The sequence below is a fragment of the Canis lupus genome, chromosome 18, assembly GCF_011100685.1.
Source record: "Canis lupus familiaris isolate Mischka breed German Shepherd chromosome 18, alternate assembly UU_Cfam_GSD_1.0, whole genome shotgun sequence".
NCBI classification, from domain to species: domain Eukaryota; kingdom Metazoa; phylum Chordata; class Mammalia; order Carnivora; family Canidae; genus Canis; species Canis lupus.
In genome coordinates, this window is record NC_049239.1 from 25,996,844 (window position 1) to 26,013,734 (window position 16,891).

A 16,891-nucleotide genomic window follows, 5' to 3' on the forward strand; every position below is an offset into this window, starting at 1 on the left:
CGCCGCCCCCGCCGCACTCACCGCTCACTGGCGCGACTGCCCCCGGGGCCGGGGCCGGGGCCGGGGCGGGGGCGGGGAAGGGGGCCGGGGCCGGGGCGCGCGGCTCGCCCAGCGCATGGGCTCCGTCCGCGGAGGGTGCGGCTCGGGCTGCGGGCTGCGGGCGCGGGCGGGCGGACACTCGGGGGGGAGGGCGCGCACGCCCCGCCCCGCGCCCGTCCGTCACGCAGGCGCGGCTCGCCATTGGCCGCGGCCGTCGGGCCACGCCCCCGCCCCGCCCCGGCCCGCCCCGCCCCGCGCCGGTTGGCCGGCCCGCCCGCCCGTCACGGGCCGCGGCCGGGCGGGGCTTCCGGGAAGCGGCGCGGAGGGCGGTGCCCGGCCCCGGAGGCCCTCGTGGGCCGCGGCCTGGGGGGGCTGGGCTGCGCCCGCGGGCGCTCGGCGGGAGCGCGAGAGGCGCGGGCCGGGGCGGCGGCCTCCGCGGGGAGCTGCCCGACAGGACCGCGGGCGGCGGTGCACCGGGGCGGGGGCGCTGCAGACCGGCGGGAGCCCGTGTCCCGCGGTGGGGGGCTCCCTGCGCCGCGAGGCCCAGCGGAGGGGTCAGGCCGGGAGACGAGGCTCGAGGAGGGTCAGGGTCGGCGCGCCGGGCGGACGGCCGGGACGGGAGGCGGGCGCCGGGGCAGGCCGGGCCGCGCCCCGAGCTCTGGGGCCTCATGGCCGGGGCTCGGTGCCCTACACCCCCGTTCCCATCAGGTGGCTCCGGAACGGGCGCCTGGCACCTCGGCTTCGTCGTGCGCGCGGCACCCGGGGCGCCCAGGCCACAAGGGGCAGCGCGGCGCGGAGCATCGTTTGATCCCGCCCCAGGGGTCTCGCTGGGCCGCAGCCTCGCCCCTCTCCTCAGCCTCCCCCTGCAGGCCGGCCCGCCCAGCCCCCTAGCCCGGAGGCTCCGGCCCTGCAGACGCTTGCGCGGGGCCCAGTTAACGATGGGCCCTCTGCAAACCAGCCCGAAAGCTGCCCGAGGGCTGCGTGCCGACGGCTCCCCCATCCGGAGCGCGAACACGCACACCCCGCATCTTTTCCAGACTTTCAAAAAAGACGTGGTTTCGACATTTTATTTTAAATTTCAAAGTAGTGCATCAACACACCGTGCTTGTTTACAAAAAGGAAGAACGGTGCAGCCCGCAGGAGGCCCAGGCTGGCCCCGCTCTGGCGGCCCTGCCCGCCCTCCCGTCCTGCCCCCTCCGGTGCCGGCGCGCGCTGTTCTCGTGGAGCCCCTCCCACTGCAGGCCGTGACCTTGGCGGGCCCCTCGGGGGGGGGGGGGCTGCCCCGCCCGCACACATCGCCTACAGCACGTGCCGAGGCCGTGGCCGGTTGGCCGGCCCGTGCACTGCGCGGTGGCTAGGACAGAGCCCGGCGCCCGCTGACGCGCACAGACGCGGAGTCAAGGAGCGGCAGTGAAAGCGAGTGGCGGCGTCCCCCGAGAGCGCGGACACCCCAAACCCCTCCCGGTGTCCAGGTCTGCATTTCCCTCGTCTTCGGGGGCGCTTTCCTTTTGTTTTGGCATCGCCACCCTTAGAGGAGGGGGTCCCTCCCGCAGGGCCAGGGCCGGGAAAGGTGGGCGCTGGGCTCCGCCTGATAACCGCCTTCGCGGGCGCTGACACCCGGCCGGTCCGCGCTGGTACCCCGCCCGGTGGGGCCTCACCTCCGCCCCGGCTCCCTCCCAGCCCACGGGAGCCCACGACGTGGGGCCCTACCCTCCGGGCCCCGAATGCGCCCGCGGTCGCCCCGCCCCCGGCCTGCCCTAGCAGCCGTTGCTAAGGGGCGTGGCTCGACCGCGGAGCCTCGGAGAGTCCCGCGGGCTCATGAATATTTGAGCATTCAAATAATGCCCCGGCCCCGTTGCCATGGCGCCCAGGGCCGCAACCCCGCCACCGGAAGAACGACCCCGAGTCGGAAGGCGCGCCCCGCGGCGGAGGGCGCCCGGCCCGTGGCACCGAGACCGACCCCTTTGGTGAGAGCCCAGCACACCTTTGGGCCTGGGGCCTCAGGCCTCGCTGCACCTCCCCCGTGCCTGGGGGGAAACTGAGGCCGATGGCTGCTCCAGGATGAAGCAGCAAAGCCAGTGGGGGCTCAGCGGTACCCCCAGATGTCCAATCTGGTCTCCAGGGGCTCAGCCCACGACCGGTAGCCGGGCTCCGAAGAGTTCCCAGGCCCCAGGGTAGGAGGGACCCCAGGCTCTGCCCCTGCAGGAGAGGAGGAGGTGGCGACCCAGACTCCCTTAGTGGGGACCTAGGAGAGACTAGGCCCTGCCCGCAGCGCCCCTCCCTCTGCAGCGAAGGGGGGAGGCGTGGAGTGGACCCAGATTGCTGCTGAGCCAGGCCAAGGGCTGGCATTAGCCTGGGCCACGGAGGCAGAGAGGCCACCCGAGTGGCAGGCAGGGTGGCCGCAGGGCCCCGCGCAGCATGGACAGGTCCAGCCAGTGCATGCACGTGAGGGGACAGTGCACGTGCAAGCTGCAGCCAGCGACCCAGGCCCTGCTCCTTGGACCCGAGACTTTTGGGGCCGGATGGGACCGTCCGCTGGGCCCAGTCCAGGGTAGGACCGCTGGTCGGCTGCTGTGAGGCACAGAAGGAAAGGGCGGCGGGCTTGGCCCTTCATGCTGCCCACGGGCCTCCTGGGGCTGCAGCCAGACCAGCCCCTGCACTCCCCACACCCCAAGGCTGGCAGGCCTGGGATGGGAGCGGGCAGCGTAGTCCCAGGAGGCACGTGCTGAGGTCCCCAGCCAGGCTTGGGGCTTTTCGCCCACTGGAGAAAGGCAGACGGCAGAGGAAGCTTCTGGAAAGAAATCCTGGCTGGAGACCCGATGAGTCTGTATGGTGGGGCTCACCTGCATGGCCTTCACCTCCTTGGATCCCCGGTGTATGGGTCACCTTCCAGATGAGGCCACTGAGGCACACAGAGCCCGCGCAGCACCCCTCCAGCGCCTCTGTCAAGGCCCAGCTGGCCACCCCCCAGCCCAGGCACGATGGAGAGGGTGCGGCTTGAGTGTCTGCAGGGCCCGAGAGATGAGAGCAGCACTGGCGTGGGCACGCGCCACACAATCCCTTCGGAGAATCGGGGGGAGCCTCTCTCCCGTGCGTTGCGGGCGCAGGAAGTGAGCATCCTGCCTGCCCGGGCCCCGCAGCCTGGGGCTCGCTCAGCGGAACGCGTCGTAAAACACAGAGGACCCCAGAAGGAGTCAGACTTAGGCGGAAAGTCAATCCAGGAAGGGCAGGAGGGGATACAGGGCAGGAGTCAGTGAGGCCTCAACCCACACTGGGGGGCGTTCCCAGAACATTCCAGGCGGACTTCCGGCTCTACCCCTGGACATGATTCTGGGATCTGGGGTCAGGCCAGGCATCTGCATCTTTAAGGAGCAGTACCAGGTGAGCCTGGCGCAGGTGTCCAGGGACACGGGCTCCCGTGGAGCCTGAGGGTGAGGGGGCTTGGGAAGGACAGGGTGCTAGGCGGCCAGCCCATGAGAGTCCAGAGAGGCAGACCTGGGACCCCTTTTGCAGAGAGGATGGTCAGTCACCACCCGACTGTCTTCCTCATCAACCCGTCCAGGTGCCCCATCAGGATGATCCAAAGGACCTGAGGGCTGGTGCCTACACTGACAGCCCCAAGCACCTCCACACCTGCCCACTTCTGCCCTGTGACCTCCTCCCTGCCTGTCCCAAGTCCCCTGGGCACAGCGACCTGGCCAGGAGGCCACGCCAACTCCCTCCTGCAGGTGCCACCTGGAGACACATGCTGCCTCCGTGCCTGGATGTTTGACCCATGGTGGGAAGAGGCAGTGCCTCCAGGTGAGGGGGCTCAGTGGGTGGAGGGGTGGGGTGCTTGGGAGCCTGGTCCCAGGCCCCCAGGTGTGGAGACACACACACAGGGCCTGAGCCAGTGGCTTGTTGCCGGCCGCGGCTGACGGAGCGAACGTGACCTGGGTCCAAGTGGCCCCCTCAGGCCTACAGCCTAGGCAGGACCTCCGAGAGGGGAGCCTGGGCCCAGCACCCCCGCTGCGGACCTTGGAGGATGGGGTGCCCCCAAGCCCGCGGGCAGGCTGAGACTGAGAGGCTGAGAGGCCATCAGAGCCAGGCAGGAGGAACCCCACGGGCTTGCCGTGCGGGGTCACCGCCAGGCCGCGAGTGCGAGCAAGAGCCGAGGCTTCGTAGCTCTGCCCTCGGCCTCTCCCAGCAGGTTGCATGTGAATGGACCAGGCCTGCAACAGAGCCCACGGGCCGTGGCCTGGCACAGCCGCTGTTCGAGTGCGGGAGCTGGGCTGGCAAGGACCGTACAACCCTCGGCCACAGAGCAAGGACCCGGGCAGCCGTAGGGACAGCCATGGCGAGCGGCTGGTACAGGAGTACCTGTCACCTGCCCGACTGGTGAGCGCTGGGGGGCTGGGGCTCAGGCCGCAGGGGTCTGCATGGGGCACCACTGTTCCAGGCCCGATGTCCAGCCAGCCCTCTGGCCTGGATGAACGCTCTCAGCCCTGCGGCGTCCTCAGGGCCGCCCCAGGCATCGGGGACAGCGAGGCAGGGAGGCTGGCAGGCATCGCCCAGTGCACCCGTGGGCCAGGCATCAGCAGCCGCTCCGCGAACCGCTCCGGGAGCCAGGGAAGCCCCTAGTTGGAGCAGCTGCTGCTCTGGGGGGAGGCCGGGCGGCAGACCGTCCAGGTGCGGGGCGCACAGCAGGTGCAAGCTGCCAGGGCTCCCTGAAACCGCGGGCTAAGTAGGGCACCCTGCACCCAGGGCAGGCTGTGTAAGTGGGCTCCACCGCGGGGTCCTGCTCGCTGACGGGGGCAGCTGGTGAGGCTTTCTCCCAAAGCCCCCGCTCCCACCCTGGGGCCACCAGGACACGCGGAGCCTCGTGACTCCGGTTCCCACCCGCAACCTCTCCGGGCAAGTCGGCGCCTCACGCGGTGGGGGCCACGCTAAGGGGCCCCCCAGGTACAGCCCCCCCCCCCACATGCGGAGGGAAGCCTGGCTGCCCGGGGTCTCTGCCCCACCCACCCCCAACGGCTCTCAGAAGCCTCCGCACAGCCTCATCAGTGAAGGTGGAAGCAACTCGGGCCCGGCCCCTGCCCCACAATGCAAGCTGGCTCCTGCACGGGCGGCCCTCCCGTGGGCCTGCAGGCCCAGGGCTCCCCGCTGTCTTGGGCCAGCGCGGACCCCACCGGGACACCTCCCAGCCGCTCCTCAGCAGCCCTGCTCCCACCCCAGGGCACAGGTTCGCCGCTGCAGGCCACCTCTCTCCCACCTGCCCTGGGGCCCTGTGTCCCCCGCACATGTGAGGCCTGGGTTCAGACAGCCTGGGTGGGCTCATGGGAGGGCCAGCATGCCCGGAACTTGGGGGATGCTCCCGTCTTGGGCCATCCTGGAGCCACAGGGAGACCAGGCTGCAGTGACAACAGCCTGACTCTGAGAGGGCACCCGGGGCACTGGCCCACCTGTGCATGGAGCGGGCTGGGGACGGCGCTCCCTGCCGGGGACAGTGGGACAGGGAGGGTCCAGCCTGGCCACACAGGGAGGGCCAGGGGCAGGGCACCGGGAGGGCAGTGAGCCCCGCCACACCCTGGCTGGACCTGGAGGTGGACCCAGCCTCGCCACCCAGCCGGTGGCTCCACACACCAGGAGCTGCGGTAGCCGCGGACATTCCAGGTGTTCACATGCGTCTCTGTGTTTCGTTTCCTTTTCATTTTGTGTTCATTCACGGTGGGGGGGGGGGCAGGGCCCAACGGGGGGCACTGCAGGAGTAAGCAGCACTCACGTCCCCCCAACCCGGTGCTAAACCCACCGTTCCACCGTTGAGTTGTTTTGTTGTGGGACCTGTTGGAACAGCATCTGGGCAGCCCCACAGCTGGAGGCAGAGGCAACCCTGGGAGGGAGTGACCACTGTCCGGTTCCAGGGCTCAGTCCTCATCGATTTCTGCAGCGGGCCCTGGCCCAGGTAGATGACCTTGGACTGGTGAACATGCTGGAGATGTGTGTCAACACCCGTGAGAACAGCCTGGGGAACTTTGGTGAGAGCCCCTCCCTGTCCACACCCTGCTGCTGGCGAGTTCAGACTTCTGTGCGAGGTCCCGTCCACTTGAATGCTGCCAGAGAAGCTCTGGTCTTTGGACCACTGCCCTCCATGGGCCTGCCCTGCACCCCACAGGCACGCCCTGCACCCCACGAGCCTGCCCTCCACCCCACAGGCACGCTGTGCACCCCACGAGCCTGTCCTGCACCCCACAGGCCCATCCTACACCCCACAGGCATGCCCTCTACCCTACGAACCTGCCCTGCACCCCAAAGTCCCATCCTACACCCCACGAGTCTGCCTTGCACCCCACAGGCCCATCCTACACCCCACAGGCATGCCCTATACCCTACGAGCCTGCCCTGTACCCCACAGGCCCATCCTACACCCCACAAGCCTGCCCTACACCCCATGAGACTGCCTTGCATCCTACAGGTCTGCCCTGCACCCAACAGGCCCGTCCTACACCCCACAGCTGTGCACCCCATGAGCCTGTCCTGAACCCTGCAGGTCTGCCCTGCATCCAACAGGCCCATCCTACACCCTCTGCAGGCACGTCCTGGGCCCACAGGCCCCCCTGCACCCCTCTTTCCAGGGATCAGGACTGTCCCGCAGGGTCAGTGCCCTGTTCTTCACAGGAGCCGCTGCTGGGGCTCCGACAGCCATGGAGCACAGAGGCAAGGGCCACCGATGCCCCGGGGGGTGCAGGGAAGGGAGGGGAATAAGGCCTTGCCACCCGCCTGTGGCCCACAGGGAAGCACCTGCCCAAGCTCAGCCAGCTGAAGCTGAACGGCAGCTGCCTGGGCTCCGTGAGGTGAGTGCCCCTCTCGGGCCTGGGGGCGGGGAGGGTCCCACGAAGAGGCTCCCGGGTGACCTGCCGTCTCCGCCTCCCGGCCCTCGTGCCCACCCTGCCAGCCTGATCCCGGGACATGTAGCTCGTGTGACCGACCCCCCTGTTGGGCGGAGGCACCTGCTGAGGGCGACACAGGCCACCCAGGGCCCGCGGTCAGCGTCAGGCCGGTCACCCCAGGCTGTGCGGCCGACAGGGTCTCCAAGGACCCACTGTGGGGTGCCTGGAAGGTGCCCCCGACCTTCAGCAAAAGGTCCCCAACCAGCAAGGGGTGTGTGGTGGGGGCCCCCACACCGCCGAGCCTTCAGGGGTGGGCATCCCCACGCCGGGGGGGCAGGAGCCGGGGCGTGCTGGGGCCCATCAGCCCCGCGGGTGAGCACGGCCTCGCGTACAACCCAACAGCATTTTAATGATCAACTTGAAAGATAAAATTCGAAACTAAGGACCGATGAACGTCCTCCGTGTACCTCACTGGCTGGAAAGAACAAAGCGGAAGCACAGTGGGGCCGTTTTAGGTGTTCAGGCAAAGCAGGCCGCACGGAAACACGGCTGGTTTGGGGCGCCTGGCGGGAGCAGTCAGCGCAGCGTCCGCCTCTCGGTTTCAGCTCAGGTCATGATGTCAGGGTCCTGGGATCGAGTCCCGTGTCCGGCTCCGCGCTCAGCGCAGGATCCTGTCTCCGTCTGCCTCTGCCCCTCCTGCTAGTGCGCTCGCTCTCCTGCTCTCGCTCGCTCTCTCCAATAAACATAAATCTAAAGAACAAAGCGGGCAAGCAAGCACTGCTGGTTCTATGTAGCCAGGGCCAGCCAGCATGAGGCGGGGGATTCCAGTCGGAGTTCTAGAAAGTTCTCCAGGTGTTGTAAATGGGCTCCAGGCACCCAGTCCCGTCCAGGTGAAGCCGTAAAGATCCTTATCAAGCAACCTCAAAACTGCCCTCTCGATCCTCCTCACGGACGCTGCTACCTATCAGATAAGCATCGAGGAGAATTTAACAGGACACTTAAGGATCTGGAAATGGAAGCAAAGAAAACTGGAAGGCCACCTGTCCCTCGGTGTGTGGCCCCAAGACCCAGAGCGGGAAGCAGCGCTGCCGCCCCCCAAGGGTCTAGATGCGGGCATCTGAGGCACACCGTGCTTGCGCAGGGAGGCCGCGGCCTCACGGACGGGGCGACACCTTTCTGGGCTAACGACGACGGAAAATCGCATTTATTCCTTCCCCGTTAAGGCACAGATTCGCTCGGAGGAGAACAAAGTCCGTAAAGAGCATATGACACGAGGATGAAGGTCACGAAGGCCCGTGGACGGTGTCATAGAAGCAGGAAATACGACACACCATTTGTGACGACACAAAATAGTCAATTCCAAGAACGGTGACTCGATGGTAAATGGCAAGGACACGCGCTCTGCCCCTGGCCGGCAACAGCGAGAAACGCAGCGAGCCCTGCAGTTCTTTCTGTTCTCAAATCCCGAAGCTCGGCCGCGGGATGTTTGCAAACGTCCACGGGTTGAACGTGGACAACAGTTCGGAAGAGGGAGCTGCTTGGACGTAACGGTCCCGCGGACTGAGCTCAGGACTAGCCTGTGACGCTCCAGACGTTAGGGCGCCTGTCTCGTGGTTTCTGGGCCCTCAGCCAGTCTCCCCAGCAGGTGCCCCTCTATCCTCATGTTCCCCCGCCCCGGGCCTGACGGCTTCTGCAGCCGCAGGCCCTGGCACGGGGGGCCGCAGGGGGCGGGCGGCCTGAGCTGCAGACACTTACTCTTGCCTGGTTGTGAGGTGGACGTCGAGACCCAGGCGGGCAGCGCTGGCTCCCCCCGCATTGTGGGTGGGAACCCCCTTTCCTCTCGCCCCGTGGGGCTTTGCGGGCGATTTCCACGTTCCTGGGCTTGTAGAGTGACCCGCCCAAACTCTGCCTTTGCGATCGCAGGGCATTGGCGCCGTGTGTATCTGCGTCCACGTGTCCCCTTCTGAGGACACCAGTACCCACCCCACCATGAGCACCCACCTGAGCTCCCGATAGGGTCTCGTGCTGGACGGCTGGCGGTTAGGACGGCTGCATGTGCGTTTGGTGGGGCTGTAGGCGACACGATTCACCTGTAACAGGGGAAGTGCCCTCCTGTGAACCCGTAGGAACAAGCGGGTTCCCAGCACTCCTCCTGCGTCGGTGTGGGCAGGTGGTCGCGGGTGTACACTGTCCTACACCAGCCACCGGGAAGAGGATGGCATGGGGACGCGCCTCCCCACCCACCCCACTGCCGCCCGGCCCCGGGCAGGACCCCAGCCCCCTGTGAAACCGGGGATCCCTGACACCAGGAATTCCCACGTTTATAGTGTCTTTATGATCACGAATGAGGTCCCGTTCCTGTTGTGTTTTCTGGGTGATTATCACAGATGCAGACAAGCATCCTGTGGATGGAGACATTCTGCAAATCAGCGAAACCTCACGGAGCCTTACACACGGGTCTTATATCTGCCAACATCGTGTCTTTATTTTGTCCCTAGAAATACCGCCAAACTCACATTGATTCGAGGAGTCTGTTAACTCCATTGGGGTTTCAGTGAGTTAGGAGGCTTGCCTTTCACTTCCCGGCCCTGCTCCTTTTCCTTACTTTCTGGCGCCAAGGGTGGATGACAGGCAGCTCGTGCTCGGCCTTTTATCCCCAGGGCTGCGTGCATGAGCAACTCTGCACGGCGGCGACAGGGCCAGAAAATGGTACTGTCCCTTCCGGCCATCAGTGCGCAGGCTCCGGGGCCACCGCCACCTCCCACGCCAGCAGCAGCGCTACCCGGGTCACCGCAGCACCTGATACCCTTTGCTGGCAGTGATTGCCTGGGTGCTCAGGGACGCCCCTCAGAGCCCCGGCGCCGTGCTCCTCGCGTTCTGGGATCCAGGCCAACTCCTAGGCTGTTTCTCCCTCTGCTTGTTCTTTTCGGCTGCTCTAACCTTGAAACTTTTTTTTTTTTAAGATTTTATTTATTTATTCATTTATTCATTCATAAGAGGCAGAGACACAGGCAGAGGGAGAAGCAGGCTCCCCGCAAGGAGCCCGACGTGGGACTCGATCCCAGGTCTCCAGGATCACGGCCCAAGGCATATGCTCAACCACTGGGCCACCCAGGTGCCCCTCTCCTTGTTCTTTTTGCAGTTTGCTTCTGTCCTTTTTCCAGCTCCTTGAGCTAAATGCTCAGCTTAACTGTTGTCATCCTTCCAGGTTTTTTTTGATAAATGTTTCGAAAGATATAAAATTGTCTTCAGGTACAGCCCCGGGCAGGGTCCACAAATTTGGCACGCTTTGTTTTTTGTCATCACTTCTAAGTATTTGGTAATTTTCCTACTTAATCTGAGAAGAGCCGGAACCTGTTATTCCCAATCTTTATTCTTCTATAAAAACGGAGCGCTCCACTCTCAGCCGGGCTCGCAGCCGCCCAGCCTCCCCCGCCGCCGGGTCCGGCCGCGTGCCTTGGGTGCGAACCACAGACTCTGAAAACAAAGGGAATGAAACCACGGTCACCAGCTAGGAAATGAAGACAGACAAGAGGAATACTGCAGGAAACCCAGTCAAGGAGAGATTGCACAGGAAGGCAGGAAGGACCGCGACGAGCACAGGCCGCCGCCGTCCACGCTCGTGACTGTGACCGTTGCAGGAGGAAACCGGGGTTGTAGAACAGAACAAATACTCAAGGATCAAAGGAAACTCATCAGACATAAACGAAACCTTTCAACTACAGACGGAAAGAAGAGAATGAAAAGCGGGCTGCCAGCGGTCCCTAATACAGCTACCCGGGTCTTTACCCCGGAGAGGTAAAATTCGGAGGCGGCCAAGGAAAGAGACCATGTCTTCTTCTTCTTTTTTTTTTTTTTTTTTAAGATGTATTTATTTATGATAGACATAGAGAGAGAGAGAGAGAGAGAGGCAGAGACACAGGCAGAGGGAGAAGCAGGCTCCATGCAGGGAGCCCGACGTGGGACTTAATCCCGGGACTCCAGGATCGCACCCTGGGCCAAAGGCAGGTGCTAAACCGCTGGCCACCCAGTGATCCCCAAGACCACGTCTTCTTTTAAGAGGAAGAGGAAGGAAGTCTTCCTTGGGCTCCTCCACGGACACGCGCACAGCAGAAGATGGGACCGTGGGAAGGAGGCCTGACCCCAGACTTCAAGGCCCAGCCAGCGTTTCTGAATGAGTTAGAGACCCGGAGTGGTTTGATTAGCACCCGCCCCCTTGAAGGGGTTGCTGGACACGATGTCAGCCAATTAAAAGATGATGGGAAAACCCACTCACGGCAACAGGCTGGGGCACACGCGAAGTGTCCCGAACTGAACGGCAGAGGCCAAGCTGGCCAGGTGAGGGGTGTGCGCGCTGGGCTGGGGTCTGAGGGCATCATTGCATGTCTCAAGGAGGGGGCAGGGGACGAGCACGGGCACATGGGAGCGGGGCCATGAGGAGGAACGTGGGGAGACCATGCGGCAGGGACAGGAGAGACCGCGGGCCGGGGCCTGGGAGCCATGCTCGGCTCCACCCCCAGCGACTGCCCCCCACCGGCTCCTCCCTGGGGCGGGGAAGCCCCAGCCAGGGCCCCCAGGGACCTGCTCTTCCAAGCTGGGCTCCACACCCTCCTTCCCAGTCCGAATGCCCGAGAAGCTACTGCGAGGATAGTCAGAAACCTTGGGGTACCCGCGGCACGGAAGGGAAAAGGCAAAACACGGTCCCAGAGGAGCGCGGACCACCCAGGGAAGGGAGTCAAGCTTCCAAATGTCATCGTCCGAGATGAGACACGGGAGATGTGGCTTCTTGGTATCTTGCAAACAATCGCAGGCCCAAGGAAAGATGCGAGATCCTGAAGGCGCTGCGGCGCGGACGCGTGAGGGCCACGAACCGGCCACGTACAGTGGCAGAGCAGTGCCGGAAGGAGAAGGAGGCCCCAACACCTCCTCCAGGACGGGCACACCAGCGGCAGAGCTCCGGGCCTCAGCCTGGGGACGCAGGCGCAGTGCAAAGCACACACCCTCGAGAACATCCCAGAAGCCGGCGGGAAGGAAAGGGACACAGAGGACAAGAGGAGCCTGCGGGGCGGGGCCGGGGGGGGTGGTGTGGCAGGGACAAGGCCACGACAGGGGCCCGGGCGAGGGTCTTGCAGGCACAGCTGGCTGCAGGAGGGCTGCAACAGGAGGAAGCCATCCAAGAAAGGCCAGAGGGAGGGGGGAGGGAGGGAGAAGCCCCCCAGGGTGGACCCCATGGGCAAGGGCCACAGGCAGCAGGTGCGGCCCCAAGTCATCCAGCACCAGGGCAGCACCACCCACCCCGCCCCGCCCTCCCCGCTGCGGCAAGGAGGGAAGGCAGGGGGGCAGCGGCTCTGGGGCCCCTAAGCCTGCAGGCGGCCTCCCACGGCCACGGGTCACCGGCACCCTGCAGGTGGACAGGGCCACGCGTGGGGGGTGGATGGGCGCGGAGGGTCTGGGCCTTCACGGACAGGCGTGGCCTCCAGCCCAGGACGGTGCTGACCAGCTGACCTGCCCTCTGCAGAGACCTGGGCACCTCCCTGGGCTGCCTGCAGGTGCTGTGGCTGGCTCGCTGTGGCCTGACTGACCTGGACGGCGTTGGCTCCTTCCTGGCCCTGAAGGTGGGTTTGGGGTGCCCCGGGCTGGGGAGACGGTGCCAGGCCCTGCCCTGGCTGAGCCCCCTGCTGTCCCAGGAGCTCTACGTCTCCTACAACAACATCTCAGACCTGAGCCCGCTGTGCCTGCTCGAGGAGCTAGAGGTGCTGGACCTGGAAGGCAACAGCGTGGACGACCTGGGACAGGTGCGCTACCTGCAGCTGTGCCCGCGGCTGGCCACACTCACTCTGGAAGGCAACCTGGTGTGCCTGCGGCCAGGGCCCAGCCCTTCCAGCAAGGTGTGTGTGCCGGGCACCCCAGCAGCGTATGCACAGTACGGGGAGGCACCCTGCGCCCCCCCCCACGGCCCCAGGGGCCTCTCTGCCCACCTGCACCCCGTGACTTGTTCACCATCAGCTCATTCTCTTCTATCGCTGGAGAACTTCTGGGCCAGGACCAGACCCCACAGGGCCCCCCACAGGGCCCCGCAGGGCCCCGCGCACACCCGCCATGCCCCCCAGCCCATACGGCACCCCCATGAAGTGCATGCACGTGACACATGAAGCCATGCATGTCTGCGCAGAGAATCACACACCCACCCCTGTACAGGCCCAGTCCAACGGCCCCTCCATCCCCCACACGCCCCCGTGTGCCCTATGTGGAAATGCACTCCTTCCTCCTGGGCCCGTGCACACCTGGAGCTCACACTTGCTACCCTCCTGGCCTCGGCTGGATGGTGCCAGCGCACAAAGCTGCCCAACCCCTGGACCCTGGCTGTGAGCCAGAGAGTGAGATCACACTGGGGGAGAGCGCGGGGTTCCCACAGTCCCCCCTGGGAGCCAAGAGTGACCCAGGCCAGCCCTGGGAGGGTGGGGCAGCATCACCAACCCTTGCTCCCCGGCCTCGCCCTACGGAGGTCTGGGGAAAGCAGCCACAGGACAAAGCTGGCCTGAAGGCCCCCCGGACCCAGGCCTGCCCGACCCGTCCACCCTGCAGGTGCCCCGGGGCTACAACTATCGGGCAGAGGTGAGGAAGCTCATCCCCCAGCTGCAGGTCCTGGATGAGGTGCCGGCCGCACACACTGGCCTGCCGGCCTCCTGGAAGCTGGACCAGGACTGGCTCATGGTGAAGGAGGCCATCAAGGAGGCCGGTGTCTTCGATGGCCTGCTCCCTGGGCTGGGTATGCCAGCCATCCACCCGCCCTCTGGCAAGGGCCACCCCCCCAGCCTGGAGACCTTACCAACGGAGCCCCAGAAGAGGGGGCACCCCCACCACCCCCAGGGAGAGAGCTCTGTACCCTGGCTCCCCCAGGCCTCCCGAGATGGACGGCCACATTTCCTGCCCCTTCCAGGCTTTACCCTTGGGCTCCCAGAGCCCGGGATAACCTCCCCGTGAGCAGCACCTGGGGGGCGTGTGGGCCTCCAGACACACAGATGTTGGGTGGCAGGGCTCCCTGTCTGTGGACAGTCTTGGCCGCGGGTGGGGTGGTTCTTGGGTGGGCCAGTTCGCGGGGGTTTCAGTGACCTCTGATTTTGACCCCCGGACAGATCATCCCCATGGAGCCAACATTCAGAGACTCAGCTCCGAGCTGTTCTTGCCCGACACCCAGCCTCGGGCCCCCAGGCCGTGGCCCCTCTCCCTACTGGTCCCTGGGGGTCCCCTGCCTGAAAGCCTGCTTCCCAGGGACCCAGCTCCAGAGGATGACAGCAGCAACCTCACCCACGGTAACTCACCGCCCTCGGCACAAAGCTGACCCTGCAGCCCCTCAATGCCAAACCAGACCCAGCCACACCCTCGTCTGTAGGTGCTGGCCGGGTCCTCTGCGGGAACCCCACCAAAGGCCTGCGGGAGCGCCGACACCAGTGCCAGGTATGCCCTGCCACCCGCAAGTGGGTCAGGACTGCAGTGCTACCCCAGGGGCCCAGCGTCCTGGCCTGGCGGTACCCTGCCTGCAGGCACTGCTGGCCACATGCCCCCGCTCTCCCACAGCCAGAGACGTCCTTCCATCTGCAGGGTACTCCCCACCCGGCCCCCTTGAAGACTGTGCCCCCAAACCAGCCCTCTGTCTCCCCAGGCCTGGGCAGCACCGGAGCCGCTGCCCCCACACAGGCTGGAGGACTCGGCTATGAGTGCCTCTATCCCAGGGCCTGACCAGACAGACAGCAGCGGCGACCTCCTGGCCTTGGCTAGGCTTCCGGCCCACAGGGAGCTGGGCCTGTGGTGGGTGCATGTCCTGGCTGCTGGGAGGTCATGGCTGGGGCTGCCTTGGTACCCAGGTTGGCTGGAGGAGCTGGCCGTGGGGGCCTGAGGCCGGGGGATCGTCCCAGGGGCACACTCATTTGGGATGAGCTCTAAGGGCAGGGCGGCAGCCCTCTCTCCCCTCTAACCCCCTCTCTGGTAGGTCCCTGGAGTCCCAGCAGGAAGGTGCCACGGCCTCCGGGGGTCCACGGAGGAGCCCTGAAGAGCAAGAGGACAAGTCTAGGCCCAAGACTCCCTCCGGCCCCCCGTGCCTGGCCCCAGGTATTGAGAATGATCCCACACACGGCCCCAGACCAGCGTTCATCAGCTGGGGCCCCATCCTCAGCTGGACTCGGCGAGGGGCTGTAACAGGGAGGTCCTCTCCTGGGGGGCTGCTTACAGGCGAGGGGTTCCAATCCCTGAGCCCATGGGATCAAAGGCCACAGCAGCTGGACGGAGGGGTGTGAGCAGGGAGTCTGGACTGAAACAGAGGGCAGGCCCACTGGGCAGGGAGCAGGGCACAGGCCCACAGAGGGGAGAGGGCACCAGACAGGCCAGGAGACCGAGGCAGGGAGGTGGCTACGCTTACTCTGCACAGAGGCCTGTGCCAGGCTCAGGACACCGGCTGCAGAGTGACCACGGCTGAGTGGAAGACCCCTCACCCAGCAGAGCCCAGGGAGGCTTCCTGGAGGAAGGGTCTGAGTTGACTGGTAGAACCCAGTGGGCAAGCCTGGGAAGGGGCAAGCAGGGGCGGCAGGTGCACAGGCTTAAAGGGGGGCTGAGTGGCCCTCCTGTGGCTGGGGAGTAAAAGGGCCAGGAGGGAACAGGGGCACGGCAGGCAAAGCATCTGGCCTTCCCCGCGCTGGCCAGTGCAGGGAGGGGCTGGAGGGGGGTCCTGGGGGGTGGGGGGAGAACAGGCAGGGCAGCGGGGTGGAGCAGTGACAGACAGTGGGAACTCAGGAAACAAGGGGTACCGGAGCCTCCCACCCCAGGCCAGGGCCAGGTGAGACGTCCGGTTTGCACCGATGGGGGTGCCAGGGGCTCACTCGACGCAGAGGTTTAGGACCTGGCCCAGGGCGGCCACCCTTGGTGATGGGACCCAGTGACCCAGAGCCAGAGCCCAGGCCAGAGGTGGGTCTGGCCCCAGCAGCAGCCCAAAGTCATGGGGCTGTAGAGCCACACTTCCCAGGGGAACCCAGGAATGCAAGAGAGGGCTGCTGCCTTGGGGTAGGGGCAGTGAAGGGCTGGGGGAGAGACCACAGTGGGCACTGCCAGCTTGCCTGTGGTGACCCCCACCCTCTGGGGCCCCTCGTCTGACAGGCTATCTTTGTTTTCCAGAGCCTTTCAGGACCTTGGGCTGTAACCTGATCCCCTGTCCCCCCAAGATGCCTTCTGATTCTAGCCACAGCTCCTGGGGGGCCACAGGCCTGCAGTTCCAGAGGCGCAGGCTCAGAGCTCTGTGCAGCTTAGGGCCTGGCCTGGGCCAGGGAGCTGGCCTGGGGCAGGGGCTGGCTGCAGGGACGGCTCTGAGAGCCCTGGAGGTGACCTCAGGCCCAAGCCCTCGAGCCCAGGGATGTCCAGGCCCAAAGGCAGCACCAGATTCAGCAGCCAGAGTCCCTGGCCTGCGGCGCATGCTGCACCTGAACCCTATCACCCCAGCCCAGGCCCCCCCCTAGTGTAGCCCCCACCCCCCCACACTGCCAAGCTGCCGGGGACCCCATGTGAACTCTGACTTCAGGGAGCCCGGGGCTTCTTGGGGAGTGTGTGGGACTGGGTAATGGCTTGACACAGGAGAGACCCTTCCTGGTGGAGGGGAGTCGGGCATAAGAAAAGAGGCCAGGCTGAGCGGGTCAGCTGCCCACTCCTCCCACGGGGCCTGGCTTCCCAGGAGGAAGGGGCAGGGGAAGGCCTGGAAGACAGGCTGGGCCCGCGCCCGGGGGGTGGGGGTGGGGGGGCGGTGGTGGCGGGCCCCAGCAGCGCCCTGGCAGGCCCTCCGGAGGCCAGGGTGCAGCCAGGCCTCCCATCCCCGGGCACCGGTGCGGCTCCTCGCCCACGCGGGACGGGCGGCCAGCTCCCTTCCCTTGGGGGGAGGGACCCCAAAACCAAGCGAATCCTTTTTGACTCCGGTGTACATAAACGCGGTTTACTTCGTTGGTGAC

The 16,891-nt window shown here is 65.9% G+C and overlaps 1 protein-coding gene across 8 annotated transcripts; it reads left to right on the plus strand.

Annotated features, from left to right (window-relative positions):
* The first annotated feature begins 1,356 nt into the window (after positions 1-1,356).
* On the plus strand, positions 1,357-16,890 carry LRRC56 (leucine rich repeat containing 56). 8 transcript variants are annotated; one of them, XM_038562942.1, is made up of 13 exons: positions 1,357-1,511; positions 3,602-3,840; positions 4,226-4,416; positions 5,966-6,053; positions 6,809-6,869; positions 12,424-12,520; positions 12,593-12,793; positions 13,491-13,674; positions 14,042-14,218; positions 14,299-14,363; positions 14,569-14,714; positions 14,896-15,014; positions 16,071-16,890. In XM_038562942.1, exons 3-13 carry the CDS (start codon positions 4,240-4,242, stop codon positions 16,406-16,408), a joined length of 1,653 nt encoding a protein of 550 aa, XP_038418870.1. In that variant the 5' UTR covers positions 1,357-1,511; positions 3,602-3,840; positions 4,226-4,239; the 3' UTR covers positions 16,409-16,890. The 8 variants fall into 8 exon arrangements, with proteins under 8 accessions (XP_038418870.1, XP_038418866.1, XP_038418871.1 ...); XM_038562938.1 differs by having other exon boundaries at positions 4,229-4,416; XM_038562943.1 differs by having other exon boundaries at positions 4,229-4,416; positions 13,542-13,674.
* The last annotated feature ends 1 nt before the right edge of the window (position 16,891 follows it).